The following is a 19,256-nucleotide window of genomic DNA, read 5'->3' as shown; positions in this document are numbered from 1 at the left end:
AAAAATAATTATGACACACTCTCAGTCAAGTTTGAAGCTCTTCTATGGGCAATGCAATGGGGATTGATTGTCTAATCCAGCTTTTGGGATTGATTGTATGTAGTTAAACTAATTCGACTAGGTTTGGAACTCTAAAGTTGACCACTTCTTTTCCAATAACAGTGTGGCTTGTCTCACCAACTCTAGTTGAGTAATAAAAAATAGATGTTTGATGTCAAAGAGGAAAAATAAATACTAAAAAACTCTCAAAAATTACTGAACCGTTTACAAAATGAATTCTCAGGATATATCAAAATTTATAGATCCTTATGAAAACCTATTCTCTAATTTTCAATCTCTAGTCATAATGATTTGTGAGTGATGATCCTGAAGAACTCATCATCGAGCTTTCTGTAAAACCCATCCCGAAGAGTTGGTTTCACAGAGGTCGTGCATCACCTGCGGCAACACAGAGTCAGAGACTAAAACAACAACACTTTTGGTCAAAACACAGAAAGTAGAAGAGAACTCAAGTGAAGACCTTTATGTATTCGTTGTTGGTGATTTCACGTTTAAGCTCGGTCCTGCCTTCTGTAAATACCTGAGCCTTCATAAGCCTTGTTCCAGGTGGATTATCACGTAAGAGCTTAATCACCACTCTCCTGATGATAACGAACACAGACATTAGAGTTTCCACAGAAACATAAAGAACCAATGTGAGTATGCTCCAACAAACAAGTAACCTCAAAGCATCATATTCTGGGTGGTCTGGAGACGACTTAGAGACAAAAGAGCCGTAAATGTCAACAGCCACATCACTTATAGCTTTTTGGAGAACGTCTTGGTAAGCATCTACAGCTAACGCCACATTCACTGCCATGCCCGAATCAGCTTTTGGATTATTCGATGTCGAAACTGCAAGATCCCTAAGTCCTTGGCAGATTGTCTCGTAGCTGCACAAAAAAATCCGTTTCATATCCAATAATCTGAAATATTTCAAAGTTCAGATAATTGAAAAGTATAATTCTAACGAATCTCACCTGCAAACTTTGTGAGTTTGAAACACCTTCTTTAAGGCCTTTGGTAACGCCCTTTCAAGTTCCGGTGGCATTGTTTGTCCATCAGCACGAGGTATCGTATTTCTTGAACTTCCTCCTTTGTCAGAGAGGGTTGTTGGAACCTCCGGTTTAACTGTAACTGATGCATTTTTGCCAACAACATTCCTCCTGTTATTAGCTCTACTTTTTCCTCCTTGGGTACTCATTACTGACTCTAGCTTCTTTTTCTTTTCCGTAAGAAAATTATCTTGCTCCGTAACAATCGCTGGGTAGGATTTTATGAATGAGACATCAGTGGGCTCTTTGAACTTCCAATCGTTTAGCAGAGGCCTTTCTTTGGCAAATGCAGTCAACATAGTTTTCGCCTTATCCTTAAGGCCACCCATCGCTTCAACCTCGGAGTACTTTATAGTTGTCTTCTTGCTGAACAGACACAGGAGATAATCCCTGGAAGCTCCTACAGGCCCGTCTAGTTTTAGTAGACTAGTTTTGGGAGTCCATAAACCTTGAACTAACCAGCCATATTCTTGGAGGGCCTCTAAGAAATCCTCGTCTGAGAACTCAGAGGCATAATGCTTAAGAACACTGTATCGAAGCAGCGGTGGTCCCTGTTATGATAGAACGAGTTAGACAAATGGCTTATATTTTACTCAAAACTAAAAGAGCACAAACCATATAACTTTCATCTTGAAAAACAGAAAAGAACAGGAAATTGTGAAACATAACGCTGACTACAATAGCTACCAACCTCGCAGAGCAACTTTTGCACACGTTCTTTAAGTGGTAAGGAGAGCAAGTCCCTGTAGGCAGAAGACTACATCTTAAGGAACATAATAAAAGGGTGCAAACGTTGACTAGATGACACATGAGACCAGACATTGGTAAAGCGACAGTGAATTTTCTTTTTGATGATTAGATGACAAATGTTAACTAGATGACCCTGATATATTGTACCTTTTCGATGTTTCTTTCGATTCAGAGTTTTTGTTGCTTCCTCCACGGCACAGTTCATTGATATAAACGCCCCTTCAAGGAAATACAAGTTTTACGGTAAGCAGGAAAGCCCCAAATTCTCTAAGGCGAACTAAGTGAAAAGGAAGACATCATACGGGCTCATGTTGAAATCTAATGAAGAGTTGCCATTCGACATCATCCCGTTAAGATATTTGGAGCAACTTTCGGACTGAAGTCCATGATACGTGAGTGCAACCCAATTCTAAAGGAAGAAGAAAGATAGCAGCATAAGTTTACCAAGCCATATCCACCAACAAACCAAAGAAAAGATCACATAAAAGCTAAATAAAAGTCATACATCTTCATTATTTGGTTTCTGATCCGTCGAAGCCTGCACTCCCTTGTTCTGCCACAAATAGAATATATAGACTCAAAACTAGAATCACGTAAACGGTGGCATAAGCGTAGCCAAACTACTCAGGCCAATCTTTGACACAGCAGAAAGAAGAAATGAAATAGAAATAAGACTGAGCAATAATGCTAAATCTTCAGCGCTTTAAAAATTGAACCAAAATCAATAAACCTCAATTCTTTTGCAAAATTTGGATCATGATCTATACCTGTTTTTTGGATGTTCCGACAGATTCTTCAGTGGATTCTGCTTGTTTCTTTTTGCCGTCAGATGAAAGATACTGCATAGACGGTCGAAGCTGAGCAACAGCATGAACAGGGTTCAAATGTAACTGCAAGTCAACAAGTCCAAAATTAATAAGGTATCCAGTCCACATTCCACAACAATGTTATCAAGCTTTCGAAACGAGGAAAACAATACCTTATCACCTGAAAGAACCCCAACAGCATAATCCAACGTAGGAGGCTGCTTCCAAGTTGTTTTCAAAGTCTACCAAAATGAACAAAGAAAAAAGAGAAATGAAGTTGCATCACAAAGATCAAACATAAATCAAGGTTGGAAACTAAAACCCTACCTGCTTAGTCATATTTACTCCAAACGTGGAGTCATAGTTCTTCGAATGAACATCCATAGACAAATCAATTTCCACTTGCGATGTAGAAGGATTCACTCTAACCTTAAAACACATAAATAAACGAAAAGATTAGAACCAAAAGAAAGATGCAGATCAAGTAATAGCAATACACAAAGTAGAACACTCACTTCTTGGCATCGCTCATCCATTTCGTATGGACGCCAAGACGGTCTTAGAGGATATTGTAGAACATAAAGCTGTCACATTTAAGAAACACACACATTAATCAAAACTCCATAAACAATTAGGAAAACCAAAAATGTCGTTTGAAGAATCTAATCCAATACAGACCTCGGTATTAGCATCAATAGACGGTTTGAAGAAAACATCGATTTCACGAACAACAACATCTTCTTCTTCTTCTTCTTCTTCTTCTTCTTCATCTTCTTCCATTTTCTCTTCCTGTAACGGAAGCTGTTCTTCCACAATCAACTCAGTTTCCATGATCTCCGGTTCTTTATCAACTTTTGGATCAATCTCCATTTTCACAGCACCATTATAGACCTCAGGTGGTTCAACCTTAGCAGCACCAGTGGACTTGGCATCAACGTCATGCTCACTCTTGCTCACAGACTCAGTTTGTGACGACGCCGGCTGCTCCGGTTTAGCTGCAGGGGGTTCCGGTTTAGGTTTCGGTTTAGGCTTCCCCGCACGGCCAGGTGCGAATCTACGGGTTTTAGCAACCTCCTTTGGCTTGGGTTCATCATCAAAGTCCATATTTTTTTTAGCTTTTTGCTTCCTGTGACAATTGCAATTAAGGGTTTTAATTCATCAAACAAAACAAAAGACCGATCAAACCCAATACGTAATCATAACAAAGATTCAAACTTTGTCTAAATCACTATTTTAAAAACCAATACTTTCAGAAATCTTAATCGATAAATCTTGAACTGTTACGAACTGAGATAGAAACGGAAAGTGTGCACAAGAAAGAAACAAGGTAAAAACCTGTAAATCAAGAACAGAAGAGAAGATATAGTCACACTCCTCCGGGCAAAAGAGAAACGTCGGCGAAGAAAGTGAAAGACTGAAAAAAAAAAAATTGAAACCTTTAAGGCTCGAACCAGAGATATATGAAAACAAAAACTCGATATTATGAGACGAATTCTCCAACAGAGCTAGTAAACCTTTTAGGGTTTTTTTGTAAAAACTAATATTTATTGAAGTTATAAGACCAATTGGGGGAGTATTAATTAAGTTTAGAATATTTAGTGTATTTAATATATTAAAATCATTAAAAAATAATGAAAATATATTATTAGTTCAAATATGATGATCTATGTCTCTTTATAAAACTTTAATTGTATATACTGATTTATAATCAAGAAGAAGAAAAAAAAACAATCCTACTATATTAATTGAGAAGTACAAATATGAAATTAACCTTAAAATGTGTAAAAAATTACATTCAACTGCCATTAGAAAAAATTAATTAAGCTTAATGAACTAATTTAAGTAAATATAATTAAATTAAAAATAAAAACACTCACATATCAAATACTAAAAAATCTAAAAAAAATCTAAAAAAATATTTTCTCTCTCTAATAAATTATGGACGAAATTACTAATTATTTATTTAGAAAATATATAAACTAATCAGAATTTTAAAATCTAAGATTTTATATTCAAGTATACAATACAATTATTTTTAATAACTAAATTCGAAGATTTTGTTAAGATTTCAAATTATGATTCTCCTATCATCTTTATTTTATTTTATTTTATTTACAAATTGTTTAGAACTTTCATATAATACTTATAATTAATAAAATGCATATTTTTTTCTGCATATGCTGTGATTTGAATTTTTTAAAACGAAGATATATTACTCAATATATGAAAATATGTGTTTTAATTTCCACATTGGCGGGTTGGTAAAAATAAATTTATGTAAATTAATAATTTTTATTTACTCACAATTATAATATTAAAATTACTATTTTATATTTCACAAAATATGATGCAAATACAACAAATAAACAATATAAAATTATAATAATACGTCAAAAATAAAATACTATAATATTCTAAAATAATTAGTATTCAAATAGACTAATAGATTTATATAACAATTAAAAATAAATATTATCTCAAACAAAATAATTAAAAAAAAAATAAAACAATAATTTTTATTATTATATTATAAATTTTTTTTTAAAATGTTGACATGTGCTATAAGCACGGGATATATCCTAGTATCAATTAAGAAAGACTACAATATCTAAGAAATTTTCATTATGAACTAAAACATAAATTTATTGGGCTTTATTAACAAAGAACAAATCCAAAAGATGTAATCAGAACAAATTTTGAGTTCCAAAGATAAAACCTATTCCCTGAAAATTCAAATCATTGGAGATCATGCTTTGGTCCCTAAGTCCAGCTCATGTGGTTGGTTCATTGGCTTTAGGTTTGGGATCTATATCCACGAAGCTCCATCCATTGGCCAACAGTGTTAACTTAATAGTTAATGCTACGTAGAATCTTAATTTTATTTTATTCTTTTTAGGAACGGGAGTTTAGTAAACTGATGGGTTTCAATTTGGTTCATAAAAGAATATCTTACTGTGAATGAAATTTAGAAGATCCTAGCTTGAAATTAGAAACCATATACACAATTTGTTATTGTCTCAAAATGTTGCTCGAAATTCAATCCTATATAAAATATATCACAATCTCTTTACTTTCTACTAGTTAATAAAAGTTAAAATGTTGGTAATTCAGCTTAAAAGAAGTTTTAAGAGTAAAATTATACAGAAAAAAAAAAATTAAGCACTGTATATTCCCAAAACATAATTGGATGTTAATATAATGTAATGTCTACTCCTTAATTTCTCCTAAAGATTTCATTTGAATTGGAATTTGGTTTTTCGCTGATTGTATCAACATATAGTAGTAGTAGTAGTACCCACAAAACACAATGATCATTATTGATAATCAGCCACCAAAGCAAAAACAGTGGGACACACAGAAGAAGAGCCCAAGGAAACATGAAACACGTTCGGATGAATATGGGACCAAAACATCAACAAGTATTTAACTTTCGTCCTCACAATAAAAAAAAAGTAGGAAAAACAAAATAGCACAAAAAAAATTGGGTGACATGTAAATCGCAAGATTTTTTGTAGGATCTTATATATATTTCAATGTTTAACTTATTAATGTTTTCAAATAGTACAACAAAATAGTACATGTTGTGAACTATATCATAAGCTTAGAAGCAACAAGATGATTGTAAGAAGGATCAAAAGAGAAGAGAAGAGATCTAGAGATGAGTGTATGAAAAATGGAGGGATGGTAGAGAGAAGCTAGAGAGAAACTAGAGAGATAGTAAGACTTCTCATTATCTTTCTTCTCTTGTACATAACTCTTATTTATAGAGGTAGGCGACAATGAGAGGTTGAGGATAAGTGGTGAACAAGTGTTCCAAGTGTTATCTAATGAAGAGGAACACATGTTGTAATGGATACACACATATTTTACAACATTCCCCCTTGAGTATCCATCACCAACAATGAGTTACACACTGCCTCATTAAAAACCTCATCATGGAAAAACCCAGTGGGATGAAAAACCATGACGAGGGAAAAAGAGTACAGTAGTGTAAACTCCCCCTCGAAAAAACTTCACAGATCTCGTAGATGCCGCATTCCAATATTATGAATATGCTTTCTGAATGTGGTAGTCGGAAGCGCCTTTGTGAATAGATCTGTTGGATTGTCACATGAGCGGATATGTTGGATATCAACTTCCTTCTTTTGCTCGAGTTCTTGAGTGTAGGAGAAAAATCTTGGAGGTATATGCTTTATTCTGTCGCTTTTGATGTAACCTTCTTTGATTTGGGCAACACAAGCAGCATTGTCTTCAATAATGTTGTTGGCTCTTTGCTGATGACTATTCCACTCGATTCTTGTATATGGTTAGTCATTGATCTGAGCCATACACATTCCCTTGATACTTCATGACGAGCAATTATTTCTGCATGATTTGAGGAAGTGGCGACCAAAGTCTGTTTCTGTGAGCGTCACGAGATTACAGTTCCTCCAATTGTGAAAACATATCCAGTTTGGGATCGGGATTTATGTGGATCTGATAAATATCCTGCATCTGCAAAACCAACTAGACCAACCAAAGAGTTTCTAGGATAGAATAATCCCAAGTCAATCGTACCTTGAAGATAACAGAGAATATGTTTTATCCCATTCCAATGCCTACGAGTAGGAGATGAGTTGTATCTTGCAAGTAGATTCGTAGCAAATGCAATATCCGGTCTAGTGCAATTTGCAAGATACATGAGTCCACCGATAGCACTCATATAAGGTACTTCGAGACCAAGTATTTTCTCGTTGTTTTCACAAGGTCTGAATGGATCACTATCGACATTCAGAGATCTGTTGACCATTGGAGTACTCAAAGGAGTCGCTTTGTCCATATTAAAGCGCTTTAAAATCTTTTTCGTATAATTTGATTGATGCACAAATATTCCATCTTGGAAATTTTCTATTTGGAGCCCAAGATAAAATTTAGTCTTTCCAAGATCTTTCATTTCAAACTCTTCTTTCATATGAGTTCTTGCATCATCAATCTCCTTTTGAGTTCCAATTATATTTAGATCATCAACATATACAGCAATGATCACAAATCCCGATGGAGATTTCTTTATAAAGACGCATGGACATATTTCATTATTAACATACCATTTCTTCAATAGGTATTCGCTTAAGCGATTATACCACATGCGCCCGGATTGTTTTAATCCGTAAAGTGATCGATGTAATTTGATGGCACAAATTTCATTAGACTTAGAGTCTAATGCCTCAGGAATCTTAAATCTTTCTGGAATTTTCATGTATATATCATTATCCAATGATCCATATAAATATGCTGTCACTACATCCATTAGGTATATTTCTAAATTCTTAGAAGCCGTTAGGCTCATTAAGTACCTGAATGTAATTGCATCCATGACTAGAGAATATGTTTCTTCATAATCAACTTCAAGTCTTTGAGAAAAACCTTGTGCAACAAGTCGGGCTTTATATCTTGTGATTTCATCTTTCTCATTTCTTTTTCGCACAAATACCCACTTGCAACCAACATGTTTTACATCTTTAGATGCAGTGACAAGAGGTCCAAAGACATTTCTTTTATTGAGGGAGAGCAACTCTAGTTGCATAGCCTTTTTCCATTTCTCCCAATCAGGCCTATGTTGGCATTCCGATACGGACCTTGGATCTGGATCATCTTTTTCATGATCAATCTCTTTAGATACAGAAAAAAGGGAATATTCCATTATCATCATCGATTTCATCTCTATACCATAACATTCCATTTTGGGCATAGTTAATAGAATCCTCACATTTTTCTGTATCATCCTGAGGACTTTTCTCTTTATTTGGTTCTTCCTGAACCTTTTCATCTCCCATTTTTTTTTTTTCGGGGATTTTTATCTTTAGAGCTCATTGGCCTCCCCCTTTTCAATTGAACCTTAGGTTCATTAGCTTTGCTCCCATCAAACTCTTCTCTAGGAATTTCAACTCTTGATGGTGTATTTGCAGCGGGGATATATGACTTTGTCACCCTTTTTGTATCTATGAACGCATCTGGTAATTGATTTGCCAAATTTTGTAAATGTACAATTTTCTGAACTTCCAGTTCACATTGGTTTGTAGGGGGATCAAGATATATCAAAGATGGTGTATACCATGTAATATTTTTTGGTACTTGTTTAATTCCTCCCCCTAACGCTGGAAATTCATCTTCATTAAAATGGCAATCGGCAAAGCATGCCGTAAACATATCACCAGTTTGCGGTTCAAGATATCGAATTATACTCGGTGATGCATAACCGACATATATACCCAATCTCCTTTGTGGTCCCATTTTTGTTCTTTGCGGTGGGGCTATAGGAACATAAACCGCACATCCAAAAATACGGAGATAGGATATGTTTGGCTCTTGGCCAGATGCTAATTGTAAAGGGGAATAGTTATTCTATGCGCTTGGTCGTATTTGGACCAATGCCGCAGCATGCAATATAGCATGACCCCATATAGAAATTGGGAGCTTTGTTCTCAATATTAACGGTCTAGCAATGAGTTGTAGCCGTTTAATTAAAGATTCAGCCATGCCATTTTGTGTATGAACATGAGGAACCGGATGCTCAACATCGATTCCTATTGACATACAATAGTCATTGAAAACTTGTGAAGTGAATTCACCAGTATTATCAAGTCTGACTTTCTTTATGGCATAATCATGGAATTGAAATTTCAACCTGATTATTTGGGCAATGAATTTTGCGAAGGCCGTGTTTCTTGTTGTCAATAGACACACATTTGACCATCTACTAGATGCGTCAATCATTACCATAAAATAACGAAACGGCCCACATGAAGGGTGGATAGGTCCACATATATCACCATGTATTCTCTCTAAGAACAATGGTGATTCATTCCCAATTTTGGCTGGCGATGGCCGAATTATGAGTTTTCCTTGAGAACATGCATCACATGAAAACTCATCAGATCTAAAAATCTTTTTGTTCTTCAATGGATGACCATTGGAATTTTGCACAATTTTTCGCATCATGACTGAACCAGGATGTCCAAGTCTTTCATGCCATATCTTAAATGTTCTAGTAAACTTAAAGTTTATTGTAACATAAGACGCAAAATTATTTATTTTTGTGCAATATAATCCAGAGGATAACATTGGCAATTCTTCCAATATATGTTTCTCCTCAGATGTTATGCAAAGATATTCAATGCCATTCTTATTCAGAGTCTCTATATGATATCCATTTCTTCGGATATCTCTGAAACTAATCAAGTTTCTATGAGACTTAGGGCAATATAATGCATCAATTTCAAATTTTGTTCCCCTTGGTATTGAAAAACTGGCTTTTCCAGAGCCTATAATAATATTTGCATTACCACATATAGTGCTCACGCTTCTAGCAGAGTCTTTTATTTTGAGAGAGGAGAATTATTTTTTCTCTTTAAGTATTGAGTGCGTTATAGCACTGTCTGCTAGACACATGTCTCCATCCTCAATCTCAAAATTTGACATTTTCTGAGATAAAATATTTATAAAATAAAAATTAATAAAATAACATAAAGTCTTACAAAAAAAGCTTATTATATATTACAATAAACCTACTATTCAAAAAGACATTTGTTAAAACATAAAGTACATATCAAACTATGACAAAGCATATCTGGCATATAGGCCTTATTCGCATGATTTTCCATTTTCATTATCAACGAGAAAATCTGCTATATCAAGATGGGGTCCATCGTTTAGGCCATGGAAAGAAGGTCCAGCTTTATCATAGATGAGGTTGGTCTCAACATCCCTTTCTTTTGCCTTTTGGGATGCTTGGTACAGATCGGCTAAATGTTTTGGAATACGACAGGTCTGATACCAATGTCCTTTCATGCCGTATCTGTAACAAGTACTTTCATCTTGTTTCTTTATAACGCGACCAACATTATTGATTTGAAGATGCTTGTTGGTTTTTCTTGCGTTGAAGTCATTAGGAGAGAAACCTCTTCCTCTTCCTCGTCCACGACCTTCTCCACGACCTCCTCAACGACCATGACCACGGCCTCGACCGCGTCCGCGTCCACGTTCTCTTCCTTGCCAATTATTATAGCTGGATGTAGCAACATTCACTTCTGAAAGTGGAGCTGATCCAGTTGGACAGGTTTGATGATTTATCATCACGAGCTCATTATTTTGTTCAGCAACATGCAAAACTTGCATTAATTCAGAATATCGAGTATACCCTCTTTCTCGATATTGTTGCTGCAGGAGTACATTTGAAGGATGGAAAGTTTGGAATGTTTTCTCGATCATATCATAATTGGAAACTTCTTCTCTGCAGAGAGCCATCCTTGAAGTGATTCCGAACAAAGCGGAATTGTACTCACTTACACTTTTGTAATCCTGAAACCTCAGGTTTAGCCACTCATGTTTGGCTTTTGGTAAGATCACATACTTTTGGTGATCAAACCTATCCTTGAGCGCGATCCAGAGATCTGCAGGATTTTCTCTCGTGATGTATTCATTTTTTAAACCATCGTGGAGATGGTGACGCAAGAACATCATGGTTCTTGCTTTTTCCTCTTCTAACCCCGTTTCTGACGGATCAAGGGTTTTGAGAAACCCATTCCCTTTCAGATAGAATTTTACATCTAGTGCCCATGTCATATAATTTTTTCCAGAGACATCAAGGACGGCGAATTTAAGCTTTGCCAAGTTTGACATGATTACTATATAAATAATAAGACAATTTGTTAAATATAAAATTTTATGAAATAATTTTGTAAAATATTGTTTTAGCAATAAATCTAAACTATAAAACAAAATTATAAGCTATATAATAAATTCATAAATTAAAACAATCATTTTAGGAGGCATAGCCTTCCATATGATTTATAAATATATAGATATGAACATATGATCAAGGAGGCAGAGCCTACCATTAGATCAAGAATGTAGATCTAAATGATCAAAGAGGCAGAGCCTACCATTAGATCAAGAATGTATATATATATAGTCTTTTACTCTATAAATAATACATATAGTAATGTGCATGTAAGCTAATTAAATTTAAACAAATTTAACATAACTTAAATGTTACCTCAAACGGATGACGGATCGAGAGTTGATCGTGCTGATAACGTGTTGTGAACTATATCATAAGCTTGGAAGGATCAAAAGAGAAGAGAAGAGATCTAGAGATGAGTGTATGAAAACTAGAGGGATGGTAGAGAGAAGCTACAGAGAAACTAGAGAGATGGTAAGACTTCTCACTATCTTTCTTCTCTTGTACATAACTCTTATTTATAGAGGTAGGAGACAATGAAAGGTTGAGGATAAGTGGTGAACAAGTGTTCCAAGTATTATCTAATGAAGAGGGACACATGTTGTGATGGATAAACACATATTTTACAACAGTACATAATTATTGAAATAGTACAAAAAAAGAAAGATCTACTTGATACAAACCATATTGTTTTCCTTACATAAATACTTGAGTTCCTTTACCTCCTTTTTGTAAACCAATGAAAATATGCCAAGTAATACTAAATATAAACACTTCAAAATAAATCAAGTTAATTATAGATAAAGAATTATTTGAGTGACATTGATAGATTTTGCCATTTCCTTAAAATTATTTTAAATTTTCTATTTTCTTATATTTAAAAACACAATTACACATTATGTTTGGGTTGATTAGGTTCCATTTTCTTTTAGGGTATAGTTTTTGTTATTATAAGTATGTATTTTATGGAAAAAAACATTCCCTAATTTTTAAGTTTAGTAAAAAATGGCAAATTTTAAAAATGGTTAGGCAAAAATGGCATTTTAGAAAATCATCCCATTAAAATCAAAATAAAACAAAATAAATTAGAAAATATATATGTATTAATATTTTGTGACGTCCCCTCTTTTCTTAATATTTAGATTAGGGATTTGTGTATTTATCTCTATCTTTATTTATCTTAGTCCTAAGTCCTAACATATTATTAGAAGTTTTGAAAAAATATCTAGAATCCTTTTGTTACGAAAATCAGAAAAATTAATTTAATTAAACCGAATCTGATACATAAACTCGTTTAAATTATAAAATTTAAATCCGATTTTTTTTTAAACCCAAACTGATATAGAAATTTGTTTGATATTATAAAATCTAAAATATAATTCTCATTTATAAACTTAAACCACCACATAATAATTGTAAACTCAAATTCTCATTTATAAACTTAAACTGACATATATTCTCGTTTAATTGTACAGTCTAAACCCTAAATCCTCATTTATAAACCAAAACCAACGTATAATTTCGTTTAATCAAAAATTGAAATCATAATCCTTTTATATAAATCTAAATTGACATTCAAACTCATTTAATAAATTAAAAAGGTCTACATATTTTGTTTCTTTACATGATTTTGTTTTTAAGATTTTAATTTTGATTTTTTAAAAATAAAGTATTGTTTCGCATTTTTCATTGGTTTATCAAAGAGAACGTGAGCAAAGGGGTTCACCTCGGTGAACTTAAGTATATTTCTTCAATGTTTAGCTTATTAATGTTTTCTATATAATGTTAGGAATATAAAAATATGAAATATAGAGGATATTTATTGCAAATTTTAGTAGAATAAATTCTCTTTTAGCACCTTATCTATAATATTATTGTATATACTGAAAAAGTGTGAAAAATTATGACTGGTTTTATCTTGGCAAGTTATGAAACTTAAGATAGGAGTTATGTTATTTTTAAACACTCTGGTATACTTAGAAGAAAATTCGATTACTAAACACTTTAGCCGTGAGCCCATGAACATTTTTGATATATATTTTTAAAGTCTGTTGAAGATATAATTTCTTGTTTAGTTCGATAAATCTAATTTGTCGAATCTCTCATTTTGTGTATGTTTCATTTATGTTTGACATCTTTTATCATTGTATTCTATTTGTTTTTTTAATATCAGTTGCTTGCTTCCTTTTTATAGAGTTTAGTTTTCAAAAAAATTTGTTTTTTCGCTGGTTTTATTTTGTAATTCTCAAAGTATCCCTCAAAAATATAATAAAAGAAAATAATAAAGAAATTTTATGCTATTCAAGATAAATACGCAATTATATTCTTCTTTTTTCAACGTGTTATTGGATATCCAAATTTCCAAAACGGATCAAAGTGGATTTGCATATACTGATATCCAAATTATCATCATTTGTGGAGTATTTTTATCTGGTCCTACTAACTTGAGATATTTTGTCGACTAGATACGTTTATAACATAGAATATAATTAAAAGAATGACCTCTATATTAAAACCACTTGTCATAAACAGTGACTCACATCATTATTTTAATAAATACATTTTCATTTTTGTCTTTGCAAAACAAATAACACAATTCTCCTATGTCTTTTTAGAACCCAGAAGAAAAGATTTGTATAAACAAAAAGAACAAAAATTATAAAACCAAGAAGAAAGGGAGGGAGGCAAAAAAAGGTGGTGATGTCAGCTTCCCGATGGACTTTGATGGATCTACCATCGTATCTGTCGTCATCATGGGCATTCCGGTGGCCGGAGGTGAATCTTTCTTACCTGAGCTCCGGTTGGAACATGAGATTGTTGTCTTTGTCGGGTAATCTCTCCATAATCGATGATCTTTTGTGGAGTTTTGTCTCGATCGTTGAATCTTTAGCTATCGCTACTACGATCTGTTGCTTCTTCTTGTTTTGTGGTTGTACCCTCTAATTCCTTTTCTTAATTATTTAATTTTTCATATTTGTACCGGATCTTATTGCCAACTAAAATCTTTGTAAATAGAATAATCAATGAATTCGAGACTTTTCTAGCATCCTCCATAGCCTGTCATGTCACCAAGTTCTTTAGTAGCTTCATGATAAAAAAATCTAAAACTAAGAAAAACTTGTTTTTGTTATAATTTTATAACAACTCTTCCCAATTTTGCTATTAGACTATTTTAGTACCATTATTTAGGTCAGAGGTTTCTTTTGTACATAATAATGATGACCCCCAAAAAATGTACTTTAATCGTACACTAATTCTTATGTTTGTAACTATGGAATTGGATTGCACATTTCCGCTTACTTTGGTCAGTTTAGTTTGGTTTTTAGGTGTTTTACACATGCCAGAATTAAAACAAATACAGATTTGAATGGATGCAATGTAATTACATAGCAAAAAAAATTGGTATGTTAGCTTACAAGAAAACGTAGATGGATCTGTTTCCATAGTAAAACACGTTAAACGAGACGTAGATGGATCTGTTTCCATAGTAAAATACGTTAAACGAGACGTAGATGGTACGTAAGAATAACATTCTATTTTTAAATACGAGTCAAATCTTTTAGTTAATCTTATAGTGGAATAAAATAACTAGTCACCTCACCGGAACTCCTTACAACGAGAATCTTCCACGGTAATTTAATGTACCAAAGTTGTGATCAGTTTTGTTGAAAGCCAAGCCAAAACAAGAGGCAATCGAGTCATGTTGCTGGTAAAGATGGTGGACTTTTTGGAAACTATAGAGCTAACATTTCTGATTTTTGAAAAAGATCAACAACAACAACAAACATACGTTTCATATTCTCATTAACTAGGCATGAAAACATATTATTATCTATATCATACCTTCGGAATCAAGAAACAGAGGAATGAATCATATAACATTTTTTTCTTATATACTTCTTCCGTTTTATAATATAGGATGTTTTAGAGAAGATTTTTTGTTTTATAGATAGTTTTAAATTTCTATACAACTTTTAAATTTATTTAATATTTTCTATTATGCGATATTGTTTCTGATTGATTAAACTTTTAAAAATTAAACACTTCTTAATTTGTGTATTTTTGGTTAAAACATCCTATATTTTGAAACATATAGAGTATTAAACATATTTATATAAGCTTGCTCGTATATATTACATACAATATATAGATACAATATATAGATACACTGATGCAATCGGCTTGGAGTCTAAGATAGAGGAAAATATATCAATTTCCAAGGTGATTGCAAACTCTTGATAGACTCTGACCGGACAAACACCCAATCTACAGCTACGAACCATATATTGCGCATGTTGTCTATACACTTTGTTAGAGAGGAGAAGTGATCTTTGTCTACAAAATGGAAGAATCGATACAATTGTTTAATGAAAGGAGCTCTAGAGCATCTCTAGATCATAACTCTCTCTCTCTCTCTCTCTCACCAGCAACACATGCGTCACTTTACATTCACAAACAAAAGCATGAAATCTTCTAAACATATAATGTACGATGGTTTATATACAACAGGGTCTAAAAGCCAAAGTAAACCAGCTCTTCTAAACCGGTTCTCTTCTCACGCGACAATTCCGAGTCTTGGTTTAGTCCTCTTCCAATATAGTGTGGCAAGATTGCATTGCAACGACATGACACGTTTTCTCAAGATGTGGACAACACATGTCGATTCTTAATTTCCTTGTCTCTTCTTCAATAATTTGTGTGACTCATCCAGAGATTCCTATAAACAAAAAATTTGGGTTTTGGTATATTTAGATAGTGTATTCAACTTACATTTTAAGTAATTTGTGTAAATTTTACAAATTTTATGTTATTTAATTATGAATTTTAAAAAGTCTATTAAAATTCACTGTTATTAAATTTATGATTTAAAAATCTACTTTAAAATCTATTGTTATTCAAAACAGTTTATGGATTTGGATTTTAATAAGTTTTAGAGATTTTGGAGAATTTAAGAGGATTTGTTTAGTTTAAAATACATAAATCTAAATTTCATGGTTTTAGGTGGGATTTGAAGTTTGCACAAAAATAAAAAGGTGGAATTTGAAATTTTTTTTATCATAAATCATATCAATTTCCCTAAAATCTATCAAAATTCCAAATTTCCTAAATCCCATAAAATCCTCCAAAATTATGGTTTCAAAATCCTATAAAACTAGATAAGGCCCACGTTATTACTGTAACAACCCGTCCCGTTGACCCCACTAGCCCACCGCTAGCCGCTCCAACGGATCCTAATCTGGCCCTGCAGGGCATCGATCCTAACCCTTTATCGTGGACAGGAACTATTCATCCAAATCCACCAGTAGGTTATTGGTGTACCAGACGTTCCTGAACCCTAGTCCCACCCTTTAACAACCTTCCTATAGGACAAGCTGTCACCAATTGATCTGCAGCTCAATTGGTGACAGCTTGTCCTGTGGGAAGGTTGTTAAAGGATGGAAACCAGGGTTCGAGGAACGCCTGGCGCACCAATAACCTACTGGTGGATTTGGATGAATAGTTCCATTCCACGGTGAGGGGATTTTTATATGAAAACCCGTCCCGTGGACCCCACTAGCCCACCGCTAGCCGCCCCAACGGACCCCAAGCTGGCCCTGCAGGGCATCGATCTTAACCCCTCACCGTGGACAGGAACTATTCATCCAAATCTACCAGTAGGATATTGGTGCGCCAGGCGTTCCTCGGACCCTGGTCCCCACTCTTTAACAACCTTCCTACAGGAGAAGCTGTAAATAGAGTTTGAGATATGTTGAGTAAACCATAAGAGTGGATTTTAATGAATTTTGGTTTAATTAAATCCTGTTTTAATCTAAGTAAACCAAAAATCCCTAATCTCTTTCTCAAAATCAGGCCTCCTCTCCTGTTTTAGCTATTGTCGACATTGTTATGAGAGAGAGAGGGAGAGAAAGGAAGAGATAGTGAGAGAACTCTTGGTTGTTTAGTGTAAAGGAGGAAGAGAAGGAGATGAAGCTTTTTCTTTAGAGTAATGAGAAGAATAAAACTATCAGGGTTTGGGAGAAGGAAGATACGATTACTCAAAACGTTTCGAAAGGTATTGATTTTTGGTAGGGTTGTAGCTAAGAGAGTTTCGTACACTCTCCTTTTTACAGAAGTGAATTTGAATTAATATTCTAAGAGATATTGACAGTTTCGTGGAGCGTTTCGTCTCAGTCGCGGATTGAGACTAACAGATGTTTCGGGATCGATTGCGGTTTCATCTGAGATCTGATCGTGCTAAAATTTTGTGGGAAGCTTCTGGACGTATAGACTTTGCTTTTCGCCGGAGGGATTATAAAGTTAACGGTTCGTTTTGATTTCGTGGTTTCACTTGTGAGGTTGTTCTTTTCTGTTTTTTTTTCTCGCAGTTTGTTTTCATTGTTTGTTTGTTGTTGTGATTGGTTGTAGGAGCGATTTTGGTTGTTCTTGGATATTGGTAGTGATGTTCGTGAATCACTTGTTAAGGGGAGTGCGTGACCATGAGCTTATCTAAGCGATTGGGTTGTATGACTTATTTTGTGTGATGATGTGTAGGTGTGGTGAAAGTATTATTAGTAGTTCAGTTTAATGGTTGGTTTGTTATATTTTATTTGTAGTTGTACTCTTGATTTGCTTGTGTTTATAGCTCGTAAATGGGAGGATTGCCTCACTGGGTATTTCTGGTAATACTCACGCATCTCATTGTGTTTGTGGTGCAGGTAGATGCAAAGTGTGACCGTGGGATCATGACAATGAAGAGGAGGATGTTCTAGTGCTTGGTTGTTGTCTGGCTTTTGTTAGGTTGCTAGAGTTGACTCTTAGAATATTGTTTTGGATTGCTGGTTCTCTTGTTTATGTGTATTGGATCTTTAGTTTATGATTTTAGAATTATTTTTGTTTGTTTGATATTGGTTATTGGTTTATTGGTTATTTATTGGTTTTATTATTTCCGCTGTTTGATGTGATTGTGGTTAGGTGGCTAGTGGGTATGTGTAGTTTAGTTGTTTATTATTATATTATATTTATATTATATTTATATATTTATTATTTATTATTTAAAAAAAAAACAAGTCGGGTCCTTTTAGTTTATGTGACAACCCGTCCGTGGACCCCACTAGCCTCACTGCTAGTTGCCCCTATAGGCTGGCCCTACAGGGCATCAATCCTAACCCATCACGGTGGATATCTAAATCCACCAGTAGGTTATTGGTGCATCAGGCGTTCCTCGAACCCTGGTCCCTCAGCCTTTAACAACCTTCCCACAGAACAAGTTGCCACATATCAACCAAATGAGAAAAAGAAAAATTAACATTTGTCAACATCTAATCAATAGATTTGACACGTATCACGATCTCGTTAATGAGTAATTTTGACATCAAACTTTATATAAAAAAATATGTTTTGGGTTATTTAGAAAAGTTGTTGTAGTTTAGTCAAAACTCAAAAGATTTGGTAAATAGAAATTATGGAACGTGGGCTTGGGTCGGATTATTTTGCTTCCCCGTGGGCTTGGGATTTCCAAATTTTCAATCTAATGTGTGTGGTTTATAAAAGTTAGGTTGTGTCTCGTAAAATTTTGACAGTTAATAGCTTATAAAATTCGGTCTTTTGTAGACCTAAACATTTCTTTTTGTGTTTGTTTCAAAAGTTAAATAGAAGAAGAATGATTACCGGTCTGATTAAAGCAACTAAACACCTCGTTTGCAAACGAATTGGTCTAATGATCACCAATCAACAAATCGTTTAAAGAAGGCGGTTGGATATCATGGTTTGAACAAACGGTTGAAGAGAGTGGTTAGAGCCTCTTTTTGGTGGTTGTAAACACCAATTCTGACCACTAACAAAAACCAACATTTGTATTATAAAGAGGTTGCAAAGTTCTTTTTTGTTTTTCACAAAAGGTTGCATAAT

The 19,256-nt window shown here is 33.9% G+C and overlaps 3 protein-coding genes and 1 long non-coding RNA gene across 6 annotated transcripts; 2 read left to right on the top strand and 2 right to left on the bottom strand.

Annotated features, from left to right (window-relative positions):
* Positions 1 to 207: 207 nt before the first annotated feature.
* On the bottom strand, positions 208 to 11,861 carry LOC104723984 (uncharacterized). 3 transcript variants are annotated; one of them, XM_087484681.1, is made up of 15 exons: positions 11,685 to 11,861; positions 3,986 to 4,064; positions 3,329 to 3,776; positions 3,166 to 3,234; positions 2,978 to 3,079; positions 2,824 to 2,892; positions 2,612 to 2,734; positions 2,350 to 2,397; positions 2,147 to 2,253; positions 1,992 to 2,063; positions 1,786 to 1,837; positions 1,020 to 1,645; positions 723 to 932; positions 521 to 641; positions 208 to 438 (listed from the first exon to the last, which is right to left on the bottom strand). In XM_087484681.1, the coding sequence occupies exons 3-15, from the start codon at positions 3,752 to 3,754 to the stop codon at positions 379 to 381; spliced, it is 2,085 nt and encodes a 694-aa protein (XP_087340807.1). In that variant the 5' UTR covers positions 3,755 to 3,776; positions 3,986 to 4,064; positions 11,685 to 11,861; the 3' UTR covers positions 208 to 378. The 3 variants fall into 3 exon arrangements, with proteins under 3 accessions (XP_087340807.1, XP_010440722.2, XP_010440751.2); XM_010442420.3 differs by lacking the exon at positions 11,685 to 11,861 and having other exon boundaries at positions 3,986 to 4,133; XM_010442449.3 differs by lacking the exon at positions 11,685 to 11,861 and having other exon boundaries at positions 3,898 to 4,001.
* Positions 10,628 to 11,308, bottom strand: LOC147948774 (uncharacterized). Its single transcript, XM_087468491.1, has one exon. The coding sequence runs from the start codon at positions 11,306 to 11,308 to the stop codon at positions 10,628 to 10,630; it is 681 nt and encodes a 226-aa protein (XP_087324617.1).
* Positions 11,862 to 13,880: 2,019 nt separating the features above from the next.
* LOC109127329 (uncharacterized) lies at positions 13,881 to 14,415 on the top strand. Its single transcript, XM_019231929.2, has one exon. It carries the CDS (start codon positions 14,070 to 14,072, stop codon positions 14,310 to 14,312), a length of 243 nt encoding a protein of 80 aa, XP_019087474.1. The 5' UTR covers positions 13,881 to 14,069; the 3' UTR covers positions 14,313 to 14,415.
* Positions 14,416 to 17,009: 2,594 nt separating this feature from the next.
* On the top strand, positions 17,010 to 18,277 carry LOC147948773 (uncharacterized). The gene is made up of 3 exons (XR_015573731.1): positions 17,010 to 17,421; positions 17,518 to 17,672; positions 17,775 to 18,277. It is a non-coding gene; the product is annotated as an uncharacterized LOC147948773 (long non-coding RNA).
* Positions 18,278 to 19,256: the final 979 nt, after the last annotated feature.

The sequence above is a fragment of the Camelina sativa genome, chromosome 2 (assembly GCF_030686135.1).
Source record: "Camelina sativa cultivar CO46 ecotype springtype chromosome 2, ASM3068613v1".
NCBI lineage: Eukaryota > Viridiplantae > Streptophyta > Magnoliopsida > Brassicales > Brassicaceae > Camelina > Camelina sativa.
Note: the sequence above shows the minus strand (reverse complement) of the source record. Positions and strands in the feature narration are given on the sequence as shown.

Bases quoted from the DNA above. Each gene is read 5' to 3' on its own strand.
- LOC104723984 (XM_087484681.1), bottom strand. From the start codon at position 3,754: ATGGACTTTGATGATGAACCCAAGCCAAAGGAGGTTGCTAAAACCCGT. The intron at 2,893-2,977 runs GTAGGGTTTTAG...TCATTTTGGTAG, and splicing joins GAGTAAATATGACTAAGCAG to ACTTTGAAAACAACTTGGAA. The intron at 933-1,019 runs GTGAGATTCGTT...TTTTTTGTGCAG, and splicing joins CAAACTCACAAAGTTTGCAG to CTACGAGACAATCTGCCAAG.
- LOC147948774 (XM_087468491.1), bottom strand. From the start codon at position 11,308: ATGTCAAACTTGGCAAAGCTTAAATTCGCCGTCCTTGATGTCTCTGGA.
- LOC109127329 (XM_019231929.2), top strand. From the start codon at position 14,070: ATGTCAGCTTCCCGATGGACTTTGATGGATCTACCATCGTATCTGTCG.